Source organism: Mus musculus, chromosome 4, assembly GCF_000001635.26.
Source record: "Mus musculus strain C57BL/6J chromosome 4, GRCm38.p6 C57BL/6J".
Taxonomy (NCBI): Eukaryota; Metazoa; Chordata; class Mammalia; order Rodentia; family Muridae; genus Mus; species Mus musculus.
Window position 1 is genome coordinate 58,323,195 of NC_000070.6, and position 19,017 is coordinate 58,342,211.

Sequence of the window (19,017 nt, forward strand, 5' to 3'; positions counted from 1 at the left end):
ATTAGCTGAGGTATTAGTTTAGTGTTAATATCCTCTTTAATACTGCTATGTATTTGTTCTAGTGGGATGATTTTGAATTGTGAACTCAGCACTGTCACAAATATAGTCTCTGTACTGTGTTTACATATCATCATGTACTTTCAATCCTAGCCAAGAAGTTGAGGTGCAAGTCCATCATATGAAACTTCTATCTCATGGAATAACTAAGAAGTAAGAGTGGGTAACATTGTTTCCAAGGATTCAAAGGAAGTGCTAGTTAACGTTGTTCTTTTTATCCATCTAGAAAACAGGATACTTTAGCTGGCTTGTTTGGATACTATAAACAAAATGCAAGTACAGGCACATGCACATGATAGCATCTTGTAGAACACCTAGAGCCTGCTGTCCTTTCTGAGCTGTCACTGTGCTGCATTGACTGGGTCCTTGTCACTGAGCTAAGAAAAGAACCAGGAGACCTGGAACCTCCAAAGTGCTCATGTTCAAAGCAGCTGGCTCATACATCCCAGATTCTCTCCCCTTGTGGTGACCTCAGTACTTACCTCTTGCTCAAACTTCTCTAAAATACCTCGCTGCGCTCTCCCCCAGAGCCGGCCAGGACACAGCTGGCTTCTCCAAGCCCTTGCTATCTTATATTTGACCTTTTTTCTCATGATAACTCCTTCCCAGAAACAGGAAGTCTCAGTGACATCCAGCCAGGAACAGAGAATGTGTGTGTTCAGCTCTTCTGAGACCTCAGCCTCACTTGTGGAATCCCTGTTATGTCTTGGCTCACCTCTCTCTTGTAGCCAGAAGAATGCATGCTATCTGCATACTTCTGAAGTCTGCTTCCTTCTGATTCTTCATCCACTCCTCAGGGTCTCCATGAACCAAAAAAAAAAAAAAAACAAAACAAAACAAAACAAAAAAAAAACCTTTGTTTTTCTTCTTCCTGCGTGACCTTTGATAAACCTTCCAATTTCCTCCCCAATTGATGAACTGATGAATTAACCTCACAGATGAACATACATAGATGAATTTGGGGAGATAGACCTTAATACGAAAAAGAATAAAACTGAGTGGTGGGTATTTGTGATTTTTGATGACATCAGCTGGCTGACTATCTCACACAACTACAAATGAAAACACATGCAGATTTGTATTCACAGAAAGAAAGTGCATACAGAGCTTCTTCTCTTTAGAGTTATTAGACTCATCGTGCTTATTAGTAAACTTCGAGTAACTCAGGATAAGAAGAGCTAAGGAAGTTTGAAAAATTAGCAATCAGAATGAGGTGCCGTGGCTATTACAGCTGGAAACACCAAAACACTAATTGGACTTTTATCAATTCTTTCCCAGTGGATAAAAGTAGGAAACAGGTCTTATGGGTAGTAATCATAAGGAGGAATAATATGGAGTATATGTCTTTCTCCCTTTTCTTCATAAAGAATTGGTCAAAATGGGTTGCTAAGATGATCCTGAGTTCCCTATAAATGAGCATATTGAAGAGAATAGTTGATTACTGTTGAACTTGGATGTGGAAGTAGAGTGAGCACTGTGCAGTCAGGGCAGGCACTGTCTAGCCAAACCACCCTCCCAGGCTAGTAGGGAAAGCAGAAGGCAAGCCATCCCTTATACAAATGACAAAAGACTTCTTAAAGATTATAGATTTTTTTTCTATGAGAAATGGTTCTATACTTCAGAGGAAAAAGAGCAGCAGAAGTTGGTTTCTACCCCTGGTTCTAGCATTATGCCTTCCCCAGAAGCTCAAAAAGCCATTTGGCAGATAAGGCAAAGCATAACACATAAAACAATTAGATGAGAATTTAACAATTAAATACGGATGAAGGCCATGAGCTAGGATTTTCAAAATTGGCAGATGACAAGTTCAGAAGTCTCCAGGAATCACCATGGACACATGGGTCACATGGTGAATTTACGACTGTGATCCGTCCTTGAAATGACCAGCAAACTGATCCACGGGGTGCATACGAGTTTCAATAGATTCGCACAGAGTAATCTTTCATATTTTTCCTCTAAGATAACATCAGTTGTGTGTGCATGTATTTCTATGTGTGTGTATTAATGCCAAAGCATGTGAGACATTTGTGGATATTTGCATCTATGCATAGAAAGGAATTTCTATGCTATACATATGAAAGTGAAATTCCTAGGCCAACCTCTAAGCTTGTTCTTTGGAAACCATCAAGTCTCAGACACCGCTGCATCTCTTTGGTTGGTTCTGTTTAGCTGGCGTGTGTGTGTGTGTGTGTATGTGTGTGTGTGTGTGTGTGTAAAGGGGTGTCCTTTCACAATTTTTCAGTCCTAATTTGCTTCAAAAATTCTTTTCATCTCTTCTGATAGCGTCTGGGATACAAGCAGGGACTCTTCCTGGGTATCGTGGAACTCACCTAAATTCCTAGCACGCAAGAAGGGGAGCCAGAGGTTTAAGCATAGCAAACAATGCACAGTAAGGCCTTGTCTCAAAACAAAACAAACAGTAAAACTGCAACAAAAACAAATCAGGGACTGTACAGTTTCTAAGTGTCCAGTATAGAAGAAACTAACACTTCCTCTGTGCTTTCCCTGGCAGTTAGGAATGTAAAATTCTAATTTCTTCATCTGGACTCAAGGTTCATTTGACAGTCAACCTCTGAACGTTTTCTTTTCTTTTCTTTCTTTTTTTTCTTTTTTTGTAATTGACATTAATTTATAAATTGTTAGTAGCTTCTGGCAGCAAAGGTCAGAGAGTCCAATCAAATAGGAGATTTCACATGTGTTTGACTTTAAGGAGATTGGGTATGAAGTACGGAATGGAGACGTTAGTCACCATGACACCAGGTTACAGCAAAGGACTCCATGTCTGAACCAGAATGAGGGCGCTGCACTCTTGCTCTGCCCGGGCAGTAGATCCCTGAGTCTTAGGCGGTTTGCTCTGTTTCATATGTAAAATAGCCCCAGTCACACAGGTCATGTGCAATCAGAGAGGTACAGGAGCAATCTCAGTGCATCGTGTATGTCGTACATGACAATACACATCATCTATGAAGAACAGGGCAAGCCTATTCCTGCCAGAAACAGTGGTTACCACCAATATCACTATTTTTCCATATATATGCATATGGCAACTGGCTTATATTTAATTAATTCTAAAGAAAAGGGGGGGGTCTACATGGATTTGAACAAATAACCCATGAGAATTTGTGTGATATGGTCATAGTAAACATTTTAGAATGGCTAATTTTTTTTAATTTTTTTTCCTGATTAGGGTTTCTAAAAATGTATACAAATTCTCCATCCTTTCTATCCGATTTAGAGATTTTGTTTTTGTTTTCCTCTTTCTTTCTCTCTCTCTTTCTTTCTTTCTTTCTTTCTTTCTTTCTTTCTTTCTTTCTTTCTTCCTCTCTCTCTCTCCCTCTCTCTTTTCCTTCCTTCCTTTCCTTCCTTCTGTCTTTCTCTCTTTCCCCCTCCCTCCCTCCTTCACTCCCTTTCTCTGTCTGTCTGTCTTTGTCTGTCTGTCTGTCTCTCTTTCTCTTCTCTCTCTCTCTCTCTCTTTCATTTTTTCCCAGGGCAACCTTGGTTACTCTGTTCCCAGAATGCTTTGTTCTTCTCTACCCTCTGAGCTGCCTCTGGGGGTTAAAAATGAGAGCTCCAGATCTTTGTTGGTGGTAGGCCCTGGTTCTGCAGAAACCCCCTAATCCCCTGTTTACCACAACAGGAGTCTATTGCCATAGAAATGATAGCTGAGATCCCACAGTCCACAGCACTGACTTCACAGCAGGGCCTGGTAAGATGAGAAGCCAAGCAAACAGAGGAACAGAATTCACTGGAATAGTAGGCACTCTGTTGCCTTGAAAGAAAGGGGGATTGTCCTTATCCACATTAAAACAAAAATGCATGAGTGAGCTACGTCTTTGAGAATGCCGTAGTTTATTTTCTGTATAATACTGCCTGACTACAAGTCGTAATTTGGAATCTTGTGCCATGGGATCGTTTGCTTGCTAAGAAAGGTCAGCACTTTCCCTTCGTGGCATTTGTTTCTTATTGGATTGTGCACAATGGCTGTGCTGCAGCTTAAGGTCCCCTTCTCACCAAGCATTGTTTTGTTTCTGTTTGTTGCCCGTGTTGGTGGTTTCCTCCTGTTCCTATTAACAGAAGACAGAGAACCTGAGCAGGACGCTAAAGGTATTTTCCCCTTCTCTCTGCCTTGCTGCTTCTTTTTAGATGCACAGTATACATACTTCCGTTGGCTTATTTTCCTGACCTTAAGTCCTATTATTTTGTCAAGAAATGGAAAGTGGCCCATAGGAGTAAGAAGTCACAGCATCAAACAGAGAACTTGAAGATGGGGCTGCTTTCCTGTAGATGCAGGTTACGGATCCATCAGAGTTCTCAGGAGAACATTGAATCTAGACAAGGATTACAATCACATATTCCAAATTCTAGATCCACAACATGAGATTAAAGAGAAAGAACAGACAAGAAAACTAACCCACCCGGGTCAGGACAGAAGGTTATTTGGGTGGGGGGGTAATTAAGATTTTGGAGACGTATTAAAAAATTCAGGGTGCTAATTTATGTTTGGTTACCAACATTTCAATGCAATGAGGAGTTTAGTGCATTTGCTCTAGATCAGTAAAAACTGAAGTGATTTTTATTTTAATTAACATGGAGATGTATATTTGTCTGGGACAGCCCTCATGGACGACAAGCCTCCCATCAGCGAAAGTAACTCCTCTCCCAGTAAAACTCATGTTCTTCGCAACCAAACTTTGGTGATCTGAGGCCAAAAGCCACAAGTCCTCAGGTCACACAGTTCGGTTCTAGGCTATCTTATGTGTCTTAGGCTACCATTGTTTTAAACAGTGCCTCCTTCTCATTTTATGGGACAAATAAAACCGATTAAGTACTTTAGACTCAAAATCCTCAGGGTCATATGTGCTTCAGTTTCCAGAGGTTTTCAGATTCTGGAATGGTTTGCCCAGACTTGACCAGCTGAACATCCCAAAGCTGAAGATCTGAAGTCTATCTATGAACCTTTGAGAGTCATGTTGGCACTCTTAATGAGTTTGGCCTTTTAAATTTTCAGACTAGGAAAACTGTATTAGTATTTATCTCATTGCCCTGACAAGCTAACAGGCAGAAGCAGCCTTACGAAGGAGAGCTTTCATTTGGCCCAGAGAGCCAAGGGATACAAACCAGTTTGGCAGGGAAGGCATAGGACTGCTACAACTCCATCTGCAGCTGCAAGGGTGTGAGGTGACAGACAGGCCTGTGCGTCACAGTGGATCAGGAAGCAGAGAGCCTGGACCAGTACCCCGAAATACATACAGTGCTCAAGGTCTGCTCCAACAACCCAGTTCTGTTAGCTAACCTTTTGTCCTAGAGAATTTATAACCCGGGCCAGAGAGATGGCTCAGTGGTTAAGAGCATCATTGCTTTTACAGAGGATCCTTCATTCACCCTGGGAGGCTCAACTGCCTTTAGCTCCAGCTCTGGGGGATCTGACATCTTACTCTGGACTCCTCAGCACCTGCACCTACATGTGCACACACTATGTGCATACTCCCCCACAATTAATGTACACATAATTAAAATGATAAAAAAAACCTCAAAGGAAAAAAAAAAAAAAAGAAAGAACCCCAAACCTCCCAAAGCAGCAGTACCAGTTGCAGACAAAGTGGCCAACCACATGAGCATGTGGAAGACATTTTAGATTTAAGCCACAGGAGAGGCCTAACCTGTATCTAAAATGTTTTCCTCTTTCTAGATACCAGGTTATTTACAATACCAATCAAGTAAAAGCATTCCACCTGGCAGTCTGGGTTAGTTTTAAGTCATCTCCCTTTCTCCTTTATTCCTGCCTGTCACTGATCCCTTGAAACCTTTATAAAGAATTCTCCAACGGAAGGTAGGAAATACTACAGAAGGAAAAGAGTAAGAGAAAGTAAAATATCTAAGCTCTCACTGTTCCTTTGAAATAACCATTCAGAAATAGAGAACTGGCCGAAATTTGAGAAATCTCTTGAACTGCCCTCTAACAAGAAGAGAGACCTGTCATTTCAGGAGTTGGCCTAGGTTTCCTGCTCCCTGCATTTCCCAAGATATTACAAGAACAATTATGATGGACATAGCTCCTGAACACGTACACCCTTTAAAATGGAAACCATAAGACCGGTTATAAATCTGAAAGCAATTTGGAAAATGAATGCGGCAGGTGTTCAGGGTGGGGATAGAAGAAGTATGCCTCTGTTTGTTATAAACTGTTTTGATGTAGGATTCCTGACCTTCAAATAGGGCTGCAAGTTTACCCAAGAGACATAAAGCCCAAAACATGTGAATAGATTCTGTAACAGAAAATCCTAAGGCTCAGCACTGGCCACGTCTTTTGTTCATAGTGCTGGTGAGTGCTGCCATACTCACCCATGGGAAGATTAGATCGTGTGAAATCAGATTACCTGTAGCAAGAGAAGTGTAACATCAAAATAGTTATAAAATCTCTCCGAATCACTAAATAATTTCAAACTCCTATTCAGCACTTTGCTTGCTTATATAACAAAAACATGTTTTCTTACATGAAAGTGAATTACAAAATAAAGACATTTGATGCGCGTTTCACTGGCTAGGAAGCAGATCTCACCGAGCTCCCCTGATCACTGAGCATCTCCCTGATGACGTAGGCTGCATTCTCCGCCTGTGGCTACCCACCGAAGCAATGGGATCTGCTATCCAACTATATCCAAGTTCATTCCTGCAGGGGATGAAGTTAGCCAGACTTTTATTTTTGGTTGCAGCTGCTGGGATTGTTGTGGACGGTTGTTAAGTGTTTGGAATTTCTCTCAGCCCACCTTCACCTTTCACATTTAAAACTGGAAACCAATACAGATGGGGAGCCACACACGAGCCTTATTGCTGATAAAGCTGGATCGAAGAAGGAAGCCTTCTCATCTAGCTAACAAGGAGACTAGCGTAACATGTGTTTGTCATGCTTGCCTCTCCAGCCTTTCCCATGACTCATCTTAATGTCTGGGTAGAGAAGTCCTGACCTGGTAACCTTTTGGTAAACTTCCACCCGCATATCAAGCTCTTTCCCTTCATAGAGGTATGATAGGCAAAAGAATGGTGGTCCAGCAGGGCTGACCTACACAAACTATAAATAACTTCTTTTGCCTTAGCTTACCAGAAAAGTCACCCACTCACTCTCCTACTCATCCACTTATTCATTTAACAAATACTTATGATTTCTTACCCTCTACCAGGCAGGGTACATCTAGCAATACACAGAGACCCACATATATAGGTCAGCCTGCAGTGATGGGCAAAGCCAAGCTAGACCTTGATAATGTTTGCATCCTAGGGAGAGGGACAGCCACAAAACAAATAAATAAAGGACCCACAGTTGTCAAGTGGTGCTAAGTGATATGTGAATATAACCAGAATGAGGGGCATGGAGGGCACAATGAAAACAAGACATTTCAATGGAACCCAAAGGTATGGAGTGTGCTTAGAACCTCCTTTGGGAGGAGGAAAAGTGAAAGGAAAGCTTGAAGATGTCTGTCACTACTGCAAAGGGAAGGCCGACTCTTGTCTTTTGGAGATAACTCAAGAGTGTGGGATAGGCTGGCTTCAGTGTAATCTCCGGTCATTTTCTTCTCTTAACACACTGCACTTAATGATGAAGTCCACTTTGGAGAGAACAACTATTTATTAGCAGTTTTATAGTCTCGGATACACCTATGTGGCCAATAGTACCCATCACGTGTGCCCAAACAGAGCCCCTAGAAAGCACTGGATCAGGCAGGATAGGGGATCCATGAAGTTCGACATCATGATGAGCTGTGCAAGAGCAGCTGGCTGACTTATTCACTATCTCACTTATGCTTAGCTGTGTTGTGCAATATAGACCATCAAGGGTTTCGCAATGTACCTAAGTGGCAATCCATATAATGCAATAGCTGCCAAAAGAAAAGAGAAATGCTGTAAATCAGAACGCAATAAACCCACCCTTGTTACTACATTTCCAAGAAGAATTTGAAGTTCTCGAATTAAAACATTTGCTTCTATAAATCAAAATAGGAGAAAGAATCTAGATTTCCTATTTTTTCCAGTTTGTTTTTATTGTCCTAGTTTTTATCCAAAAGGCCCTCGTTTCAAGTCCAAGGGCTCAGTCAAGCCATTCGAACACTGCTGTAACAAGACTGAAACCAACATGATCCAACTCCCAGTCTTACAAGGCCCACACTGTTCTCAGTGCTCAAAGGCAGTGAGCCCCATGTGCTTCCGATTACAGTGACTCAACTCCAAACCTGCAGTGCCAGCCCCTGCACACACTATTCCAGCCATGTGTTACAGATGTGTGGCATAGCCTAGATCTCCATTACTATCACCAGAAAACAAGAACAGTTATGTGGCTGACCCCTGCTAGAATGCCGGTCAGCCTGGGTTTGGCTGTCAAAAGAGAACAGCCTGTGAACTTGGATTCAGTGGGGAAAATAAGAATCCAAAGTGAGCACTTAGATGATATGGCCCTTAAATCTCTTTCAGAGCATAGCAGATTTCTTCCCTCTTTTTTCTGCATTCTGAGTTTGACAAACATGATCTCCAGGATATTGCTTCTTGTGTTCCTGAACTCTGATTTTTGTTGGGTGTTTAATTAGATACCAGGACCTTCTAAAGCCAGGTTATTGTTGTTATTTTTTAGATAACGTCATATGGTATGTAGTTCATGTTGACCTCAAGCTCCCATGTAGCTGAAGATGACCACTTGGACTCCAATTTTCCTGCCTTTATTTCCTCAATGCTGGGATTACAGACATGTCCTACTCCATGTGGTCTATGTGGTGCTAGGGACTGAACCCAGGGCTTTGTATAACTTAGGCAATCACTCTACCCAGGAAACTATACCTCTAGCCCTCAATTTTAGTTTTAAGAGACAGATTCAACTGCATGTTAACCATTCACTATATTAAAAGAAAAAAAAACTTAGTACTTTTTCAGCACTGTTGTCATTGAACATGACATTTTTATCACTTTTCTGTCCTCTCAACTTTGGGATACAACATTAACATATTTAAAGTGATTGACCCCAAATGGTGTTATAAATAACACATCTTAGAGTCCTCAATATCAAAAGATAGGAAGTCAAGTTAATTCAATTTTGCACCAACCAAAGATCCAGGTGTCAAGGGAGATAGGCACATTTGTATACCCTTGAGTGATGTGACCTTCTGAAGAGGTCAAAAGATAAAGGGACTGCTGAGGAGGTCCAGCCTCGCTGGGACTGTTTTGTCAATCTTCCCCCTTGTCCACATGAACTCTATGAATTTCATGAACCAGAAGAGCTAAGTCAAATTGCCATGACAACTAGGGTTTAGAATTCCTGTCATGTGTTGGGCTCGGGCCCTAGAAAACATCAGAAAAGAGCATAAAATATGTTGACAATAGGAAAACAAAAAGATTTCATAATAGCTTAAAAGCCTGTTGGACTTAACATCAGAAGGCATGAGACCAGGCTCATTACCATCACTGCTGTTACTCTGGGAAAGTAAATAAACTTAATGAGGATTCAGTTTCCACTGAATCAGAAAAGGAGGACAGAAATGTAGCTCATCTTCTGAACTGCGTTCTCCAATTCACTCTGAGTTTTCACCACTCTCTTTTTAATTCAGGATAGAACTGCTAAGCCTGAAGATTGATTTTTTTTTAAATTGGTGAAGATGTATAACCATAAGAAACGCAGGAGACTCAAACTCCTCCTCACACTTATCCTAAACGCTCCTCCCCCAACCCCATCATCTCATTCTTTGAAATGTGTGATATGTTTGAATTTGTTCTCAATACGAGAGAAAAGAGTTGAGGGTATAAACCAGTAATTATTTCTTTAGTTTGCTAAAATAGTGTCTTGGGTTTATTTTCATCATGAATTCTTCTGGGCACTCAATCCAGCAGGAAACAAAACAGACCAAGACATTCTAATGGGGCAGCTGAAGGACACATAAGTGGGAACTGACCAAGTATCAGATAGCAGTGAGTGTGTAACCATCATAAGATAGAAGGGCAAAGGTGATTGGGAGTTGTACTGTGTGATGGATGATTATGGCTCTAAGAAAATGTCCCTTAAAGTGAGACACGAGTTATACACATAAGGAACCCATCGCATTTAGATATGAGCATAAATGTTCTAGACTGGGTATTGACCAAGGTAAACTTCTATGTTGGAACTAAGCTCAGTGTGTCCTGGGGTGGTGACAAATGCAGGATCATAGCACTGAGAGCCTAGAGGGCAAGCATAGCAATACTGAAGGGGTGAGCATACTCAGGGCACACAGTGTGACTGGAGTTTTAAAGTCCTGCCTTGCTTAGCCAATCACTCATGCCCTTTGTTTTCCTAACAGTTTTTGCAAGAATCCTGCGTGCTCCTGAATCCCACAATGTCACCTTTGGTTCCTTTGTAACCCTACGCTGCACAGCAATAGGCATCCCTGTCCCCACCATCAGCTGGATTGAAAACGGAAATGCTGTGAGTGCCATGTGATCGGGGTGATTTGGGGAAGACTTGCTGGTGGTGACTTGCTGCACACAGCATGTACCAGTAGCTGTGTGGTGATTTGAATAAGAACAGCCCCTGGTGCCTCATATGTTTGAGTATGTTGTCCCTACCTAGTTGGTGGAACTCTTTGGGAAGGATTAGGAGGTATGTCACTGGGACACTTTTGAGGTATCAAAGAGCTATTCACTCTGCCACTCTCTCTGCCTTCAGTTTGCTGATCAAGATGTAGGCTCTGAACTGTTCCTGCTGCCATACCTTTGCTCCACCATCATGGACTCCAATCCTCTGAAACCATAAACCTCAAATGAAATGTTATCATTTATAAATCACCATGGTCATAGTATTTTATTATAGCAATATGATACAAAGTACACAGTGACTAAGATAGTGTTACAATTTCTATCTATATTGCTGGTCCTAGTTTTACCAGTGTTTAAAGCTGTCCTTGGTAGCAGAAACCACTGGCATCAAACCCTGGGAGTTGACATTCTACCCTGTACCACATATCTTTTACTTTTTTTGTATGTAAAAGAAAAATGGTTCTAAGTCCTCCCTATAACTAAAATAACTTTCATAAAATGTTCCAGGAAAAGGCCAGTCTACTGGTGGAGGTTACTTTAATGGAAAATAATCCAGAATTGTAATCCACTCAACATTTCATTTTTAATAGTGCTACTAGTAGCTAATGTGATCACATGGTTATTTGAGCCAGGTCCTCTTCTAAGTACTTTACATACAAGCATTCTCACATTCACTTTATGAACAAGTATTGAGCATCTGAGCAATAAGTAATATTGTAGGCTCTGTGGCAACAAGAGCAAGAAAAATGAGAGACCTTCCTTGATGTCAAACAGCTTCCATTCTGATGTGAAAGGATAGAGAATAAAATCAAAGAGACTTGCGTGAATTACGCTATCTATGACAAAACAAAACAAACAAGCAAGCAAACAACAACAACAATGAAAACCCATAAATCTGGAGATGAGTCAGAGAGTTGGACCTTAGGAGACAGATTCCAGTTTCAGGAGAGTAGTTGAGTCTACTTGGTACCAAGGCACCTGGGAAGAGGTCGGGATATGATGAAAGGGGAAGCTGTATGCATAGCTGCTGGAAAATTACCAAAGTCTCTGAGATAAGGGTGTAGACACGATTTGTTGGAGGAGCAGCAAGGTTTGTGTGGTTAGAGACCAGTGAGTGAAGAGTGCAGAGATGAGGGGTGCACGTGGCCTCTGTGAATCAAAAATTCCTGCCAAGGCTGGGAAGCAGCTTCAGCTGTCCTTCACCTGACAGGGGACTCGGTTGCAAGTCTGTTTTCATTGTCTATTGTCCCATGACTCTTCCCCATTGTCCCCTGTTCCCTCATGTCTGGTTATCTTTGACTGACCACTGTTCATTATACTGGAACGAAGATGTCTAATTTGAGGGCTGGAGGGCGGTACTTTCTTCTGGAAAAGATCTTTGCTTCACTCTGTCAGAATCTAAGGGTTACTTCTACTCTTGGGCCACGTAAGGTTCGAAGCTCCTTGTATATGCCTAGTCATTATAGTACAGGTGTAATAGATGGACTATGTCTCTTACAGATCACATTGAGATGATCCGGATACCTAGTGCTTTGACACCTCTCATTTTTGCTATCTAATTATTCTCTATGCTTTATCATTGCTACATTTATTTTTCTCTTCTCACTCATTAAAGACAACCAAAGGAAAATTAAAATTTTCCAAGGTTGGGAAGTCTTTCATGGGAAGAATAATACTCTACATTTTTTGTATGTGAATTTTTTTCTGGAGTTCTTTTCAGTATGAAGGTTTGTCTATAACAGCTAGGGTTTTTGTTTGTCTTGTTCTGTTGTATTTTGTTTTGTTTTGGTTTGGTTTTTTTGTTATGTTTTCATTTGTTTTGTTTTGTGTGTGTGTGTGTTTTTTATCCAGAATGGGAAATTAATCAGGACTCTTAAATCCATATTTTTTAAAATATTGAGTCTTGCTATTTGTGTTTGGTGAGAATATACATTTTATCTTATCTGTAACCAAAATCAACTTGAGGACGAAAGGTTTTAAGATAACAGCTTATAGTCCATCCTGAAAGGAAGTCAGGGTGGAAACCTGGAGACAGGAACTGAAGCTGAGGCCATGGAGAGGTGCTGCTCATTGGCTTGCTTCCCATGGCTTGCTCAGTCTGCCTTCCTATACACCCCTGGACCACCTTCCCACAGTGGGTTGTTCTCTCCCATACCAACCAACAGTCAAGAAAATTTCCCACCGAGTTGCCTACAGGACTGTCTGGTAGAAGCAATTCCCCATTTGAGGTTTACTCTTTCAAGATGACTTTAGCTTGTGTCAGTTTGACCAGACAAAACAAAAGACTAACTTTTCACAATTTTAAGATTGTGTTCATGAGGTATAGAAACATATTTTCATTGTTCTAGTCTAGATACAATTTAAATCAATGTAATTCCTTGTCATCAGTTGTATCAACTGTTGGCAAGCATGGTGGGTTTTCACAGTAAATGGGAGTTGCCCTCCTGTTGAAGTGCCTGCCTCTTCACTCCCAAAAGCACCAGTACTTTTTGTTTGTTTGTTTGTTTCACTGTGCTGTTTCATCTTGCTCCATTTTTCTGTTCTGGATTATTGTATCTATTTTCTAAACTGGGAGCAGCTTGTTCTTTCAGTGAGCTATCAAGATCATGTTCCAGGGACAGACAGTGTTAGGCCAGCTTCATGGAATCGCCTGGCAAGCTTGTATCTTTTTCTCTGGTGCAGAGCCTGAAGCAAAGAGGCTGAGCTGCAAGTCTCTGAAACTCTGAGGCATGTCCCTCTGCTATACGTCTGAGGATAGCTTCTCTCTCCTCTATATTCTCTCTCCACAGACTCCTAGACAGTAGATCCCTCTCTGTGCTTGATATTATTTACAGTCAACTTGACTGGATTGAGATTCATCCTGGAGATTTAGGAAGTACCAGAGTATTAACTATGGCTGCTAAACAAAGAATATTCACCTGATGCATGCTGGCTAGTCACCAACTAGAACCAAACTAAAACTAACCTCAGAACATGGTAATAAGCCTATCACGCTATAAAAGATAAGATCGTTTCCCATCTGCCATGCAAACAAAAACACTGAACAGTCAGAGACAAAGAGCAGAGGAAAACCCAACAGTGTGTCCCAACTCGATGAAGACATTTCCTTTCTGCCCTTGTCAATATTCACTTCTTTTTTGTTCTTCATGAAATTTTTTAGTAAAATGAATTTGAAAGTGACAAGTAGCTTATATTTTCTTTTACAATACTGGATATAGTAATTTGATGGAAATAAAAAAAAAAGAGCTCACTATTTTTAAAAAGAAAGTCTCTGCATGTTATAGAACCATATTTATTGAGTTATTCTGATAATAGCTGATAAGTAGACATTTAACTAAAAATTTAGAAAAAATCCCTCTCTCTCTTTCTTTGTCTAATACACATGATTCCTAAAAATGTGTAAAAATTGAAAGTTTTTTTTAAAGAGAGTTTTGTAAAATAAACTCTGTGTGTATGTTCGTGTGTGTGTGTGTGTGTGTGTGTGTGTGTGTGTGTGTGTGGTCTGTGAGCTTTGGAGTCATTTTATATAGTTATCTGGTAAAGCAAAGTAATAACATATAACAAGTCTTATGTGGGAAAATTCAGTAGGCAGCTTGAAAGAAGACAATATTTATGACTATGAAAATACAAAACAATATATAAATGTGTTTTATCCCAGTATTTTTTTTCTATGTGTGATTTTTTAAAAATCTAGAATGGGAATTAATCAGGACTCTTAAATTCATATTTTTTAAAATATTGAGTCTTGCCATTTGTGTTTGGTGAGAATATACTTTTTATCTTATTTGTAACCAAAATCAGAGACAAACTATATTTAGTATATCTACAGGAGTATGAACCCTACTGGGCCTTTTGTAAGGAGGTAGATGGCTGCTGATTTGCTTGAGTGCAGCATTTTTTTTCACTGAGTACATGAATGCAAAACATCATTCTTGTGCCTTAACATATTACAGAAAAATATAATAAATATATAAATATGTAATATAAATATCTAAAAACTTTTGGTCATACCTGTTACATGAGGTATTCCCAGCTAGCTGGAGTTATTTGTAATAATAACTAATGAAGACTGGAGACTTCACAAGTCATTTCTGGGTTCAGGTGAAATGGTGGTGTTACTAGATTATCTATAGCTATAAATAGACTATCTCTAGTCGGTACTATCAATGAATCAATAATGCACACAAATGTTGTACAGGTTTAAATGATCTAAGATGGGAGTTAGGGCGCTTATCTGATAGAACTTTCTATTTTACAGACTCTAAAAACATTTCTTTTTAAAAGCTTGATTTAAGTTTTACATGTGTGTGTGTGTGTGTGTGTGTGTGTGTGTGTGTGTGTGCACGCACGAGCTTGTGGGTTTCTGTACATATGAGTGCAAGTGCCCAAGGAGTTCAGAAAAGGCTATCAGATTCCCTGGGGCTGGAGTTACAGGCGACTGTATGCTGCCCATCATTATGTGGGTGCTGAGACCCAAACTAGGATTCTCTGCTAGAGAAGTATATGCTCTTAACTACTGAACCATCTCTATAGTCTCTCAAAATTCCATTATTATATTTTTTTTCTGTAATATGTTTAAGGCATAAGAATGATAGTTTGTATACATTTACTCAGTGAAAAAATTATTACAGTCAAGCAAATCAGCAGATCAATTTATGTCCTTACAAAAGCCATCACTATCAGAAAGACAAACTGTTTTAGCTTAGTGGTTCTCAACTTTCCTAATGCTGTGACTCTCTAATACAATTCCTCATGTTGTGGTTATTCCCAACCATAAAGCATTTTTGTTGCTACTTCATAGATGTAATTTTGGTAGTTACACACCGTAATGTAAATATTTGATATGCTGTAGATCTAATGTGTGATCCGAAGGGGGTCGTGACCCACAGGTTGAGAACCAGTGCTCTACCCAGAGCTAAGAATTTATTCTGGCTTCTTTAGTTAAGTGTATCAGAGTGATTTGTATCCTTACTGTCAGATACATCTTAATGTCAGATATAATGACCTGAGTTGAGTCCTGTCAGACCTTGGTCACTGTGGGGGTCTGGGTTCCAGGACTCTCTGTAGCTAACAATTCCTAGGATGCTCAGCCCACGTGTTCAATCTTCTCGCGTTTGCACATAACTAGTACATATCCTTCTCTGTACTTTAAATCATCTCTTAGAACAAATGCTGTGGAAATAGCTGTGGCACTATTTTATTTAAGGAATAATGACATGTTAAAAAAAATCTCATACCTGCTCAATATAGACATTAAAAATATTTTCAATACAAAATTAGTCAACTCCATGCAGTCCACAGGCAGACGTGCAGGGCCACTGTGCCTATAGACTGTAAACACATCTTGGTAAAAGGTCACAACAAGAATCTGAAGTTATCCTTTGAAAATTTAAAACCCAGAGAGCGGGGGAAATGATCCAATTAGAGGGCAGAGGGTACTTTTATGTTTAGATCATCAAAAATACTAAACTGTTGGGCCAAACAAGCTATGAAGAAAGAAAAACAAATTCAAACTATGACCAACAAGGCCTGCTGTGTATGAGTCACGTAGAGAATCATGAGAGGTCTCTGGATGCAAAAGGAAGAGTGCTTAGAAACCACATCATCCTTGACCAGAGAGCTTCAAAAGAGCCTGGGCTCTCCACGGAACTATTTCAGCACTTGGATGGAGTCCCCTGGAGAGCCCAAGAGGTTTAAAGAATTCTTCTTTCTGTGAGGCTTGTTTCCAGTGACCTTGTGACCTTGGGTGGAATCAGGGATGTTTAGGAATGGCGTGCTTAGGTGTGAACAGGAAACAGTGGGCAGCTGTAGTTAGAGTATTTTAATAAATCCTGACACAGGGTTCCTTCCCTCCTTATACCATTTGTGTTCTCAGATGAAAGGCACACACAGCCTTTATATCTTAATATATCTTAAGCAGCATAATAGCTGAGCAACTGCCTAACCTCTATGTTGTTAGAATCTACTTTCTATCTATAACCCCATCATTACTTACTAATTTCTGTGTTCTGTCTTGGCTGCTCTTGACCCAGTTGAGCAACCCTCTGGACCACATTCTCTCGGCCCTTTTACATGGTGGCTCTGGTTCTCCCTCCTGCAGGTTCTTTTTCTTCCATGGCCGCTCTCTTCTCTCCTCTCTTGCACACTCTCCTAAGGCATGGCGGCTCCCTCCTTGTGATTCCAATCCTGGGAAACCAAAACCTCACCTGTGTCTCTTCTACCAAGCTGCTACCTGCTGGCATCTTTATTTACCAATCAGAATTAGCCAGGGGCAGGTTCCTAGAAACTATATGTAGACTCCAGTCTTGGGCACCAGCACTTAGCCGTACAGCAACAGCAAATGACAAAACCCGACAGGCAGTGCTAGGGCAGTGCTTGCTTCTGAGTTGTTCACAGCACTACATAGCTTTTCTTCTCCGAGGAAGGAGCCAACTTGGCAAACAAGGAAAGCACATAGCTTTGCTTCTATAAACTGGAAAGAGATGATCCTCGCAAACAAGATATAAAAGGCAAAGCCACCAAGCACACAGACAGCCCACAGACATTCAGCTCTCAGGCTGTCTCATTGCTGTTTTGTAGCAAAATCGGAGAGTTTTCAGTTAAAGATGGCTAGCTGCTTAGGCCTAACACAAAAACCTGGGTCTATAAGATGTTGGGCTTCTGAGAAATATGATAACAAAGAATTCAACAGAAATTCATGAATGTAGACTTGTGTGTGTGTGCATTCATGTGTGTGTGTATGTTGTGTGTATGTATGTGGGGAGGGGGCAGGGAAGTGAGACTCAAAGTGTTGCTTGCCTAGGCTTTCTCCAGCTGTGGAATTACAAGCTCATCTCATTAAGCACAGTACTTGTGTGTGTGTGTGTGTGTGTGTGTGTGTGTGTGTGTGTGTGTGTAAATTCTGGAGATCAAACTCAGAAACTCATGATCTCATGCTAGTAAGCCAAGCCCTTTGATGTTTGGGCTGTCCTGCTTAACCTGAATGCATACCTCTTAATGATATTTCTCTATGCTTTGTCAGTTTCCCATAGAGCCTATAGAGATTACTTATGTGGTGTGTGTGGGGGGTGCCCTAACACTTGATCTGACCTGGGACGTTTTCCCAGTGATAGAGACTGGCAATGAGGGTAGAGGATGGCAAGACAAAGATGATAATTGAACAAAATTTCACTAACTAATTGCTATAAAAAAAAGTCTAGTGCTGGGGACCAGAAGCCATTAGACATTAGGAAGAATGCTGGCCATAAACTAGGTGTATCTGAAAAGGCACGTAAGCATGAACACGTGATCTTGAATGCCCTGAGCCCACACAAAATCTGGAAGTAAAAGCTCACATCTGTAACCCCAGAGCCACTACAGAGATGTGGGAGGCAGAGACAGACAGCCTCTGGAAGCTGTTGGATACAGTAGGCAAGAGATCCTGTCTCAAACAATGCAGAAAGCAAGGCTAGCCATCCAAAGCAGTTCTCTGACCTCCATGCATGCACCGTGGCACCCCACCCTAGCCTGTGCACACACACGCATGTGCATGCATCCATGTGCATCACATGCACACATGCACACACACACACATGCAAAAACATAAAGAAAGATGATCACATCTCAAAGTTTCCCCTCTTGCTAGTCTGAGAAAACATGCGTACAAAATAGTAAGGTAACTTTCTTCAAATTTCCCATTCTTAGCCATATTCACACTGAGGAATTTATTCCAGGGAAGCCAAACTGAACTCACCGTGGTGCCGACATCCAGTCTCCCAAAACATCATTAGCTAGTAATTCTTTAATTTTCCTCAGTCACTTGAAATTCCTTCAAACTGGTGTCATTTCCCCTTCACCTAAGTAGTGGTGATTAATGAATAGTTATTGAAAATGTGCCACAGTGCTTAAGAATACAGAAGAAAGACTTGCCGGTTCAAAATAAGCTGCCATCTTAACAATGACATTTGTTGATTTGTTGAGGTTGTAGCATTCACTTTCTGTTGCCCTGACCAAATATCTGAGAAAAACAACGTAACATGGAAAACAGACTCATTCTGGCTCATGGTTTCAGAAGTCTGAGACTATAGTCACGTGGCTTCCTCTCTAGGATGTGATTCAACACAGTACCTCTATTGCTGTGGGCGTGTGTGGATGAGGCTGCTCTCCTCAGGACAGCTGTGAAGCAGAGAAGGGACAGGGGCTAGGGGTCTAACATCCCCTTCGAAACCACATGCTTGAGATGAAGTAACTTTTTCTTGGTTATACCTCTTAATGTTTTCTCAGCTTCCCAATATTACCAAGTGTAAATGGATTGTACTAAACTCCATTAGTTCTTAATATGACCCTGCCAGCTCCCTGATAATCAAGGCAGAGTTCAATGGATTTTTAAAGTCAGCTCTAGCACAATGACCAGGTAAATTACCCCTTTTCTAT

The 19,017-nt window shown here is 40.8% G+C and overlaps 1 protein-coding gene across 8 annotated transcripts in view; it reads left to right on the top strand.

The window, feature by feature from the left end:
- Window positions 1-19,017, top strand: part of Musk (muscle, skeletal, receptor tyrosine kinase) — a 92,120-nt gene that overhangs the window by 37,466 nt on the left and 35,637 nt on the right. For 5 of the 8 annotated variants that reach the window (XM_006537659.3, XM_006537661.3, NM_001037127.2 and 2 more), the window contains 2 exons: window positions 4,132-4,161; window positions 10,371-10,495. In XM_006537659.3, the coding sequence (XP_006537722.1) occupies window positions 4,132-4,161; window positions 10,371-10,495 (155 nt within the window). The remainder of the gene's footprint in view (window positions 1-4,131; window positions 4,162-10,370; window positions 10,496-19,017) is intronic. The other 3 variants (NM_010944.2, NM_001037130.1, NM_001165996.1) reach the window with 1 other exon arrangement.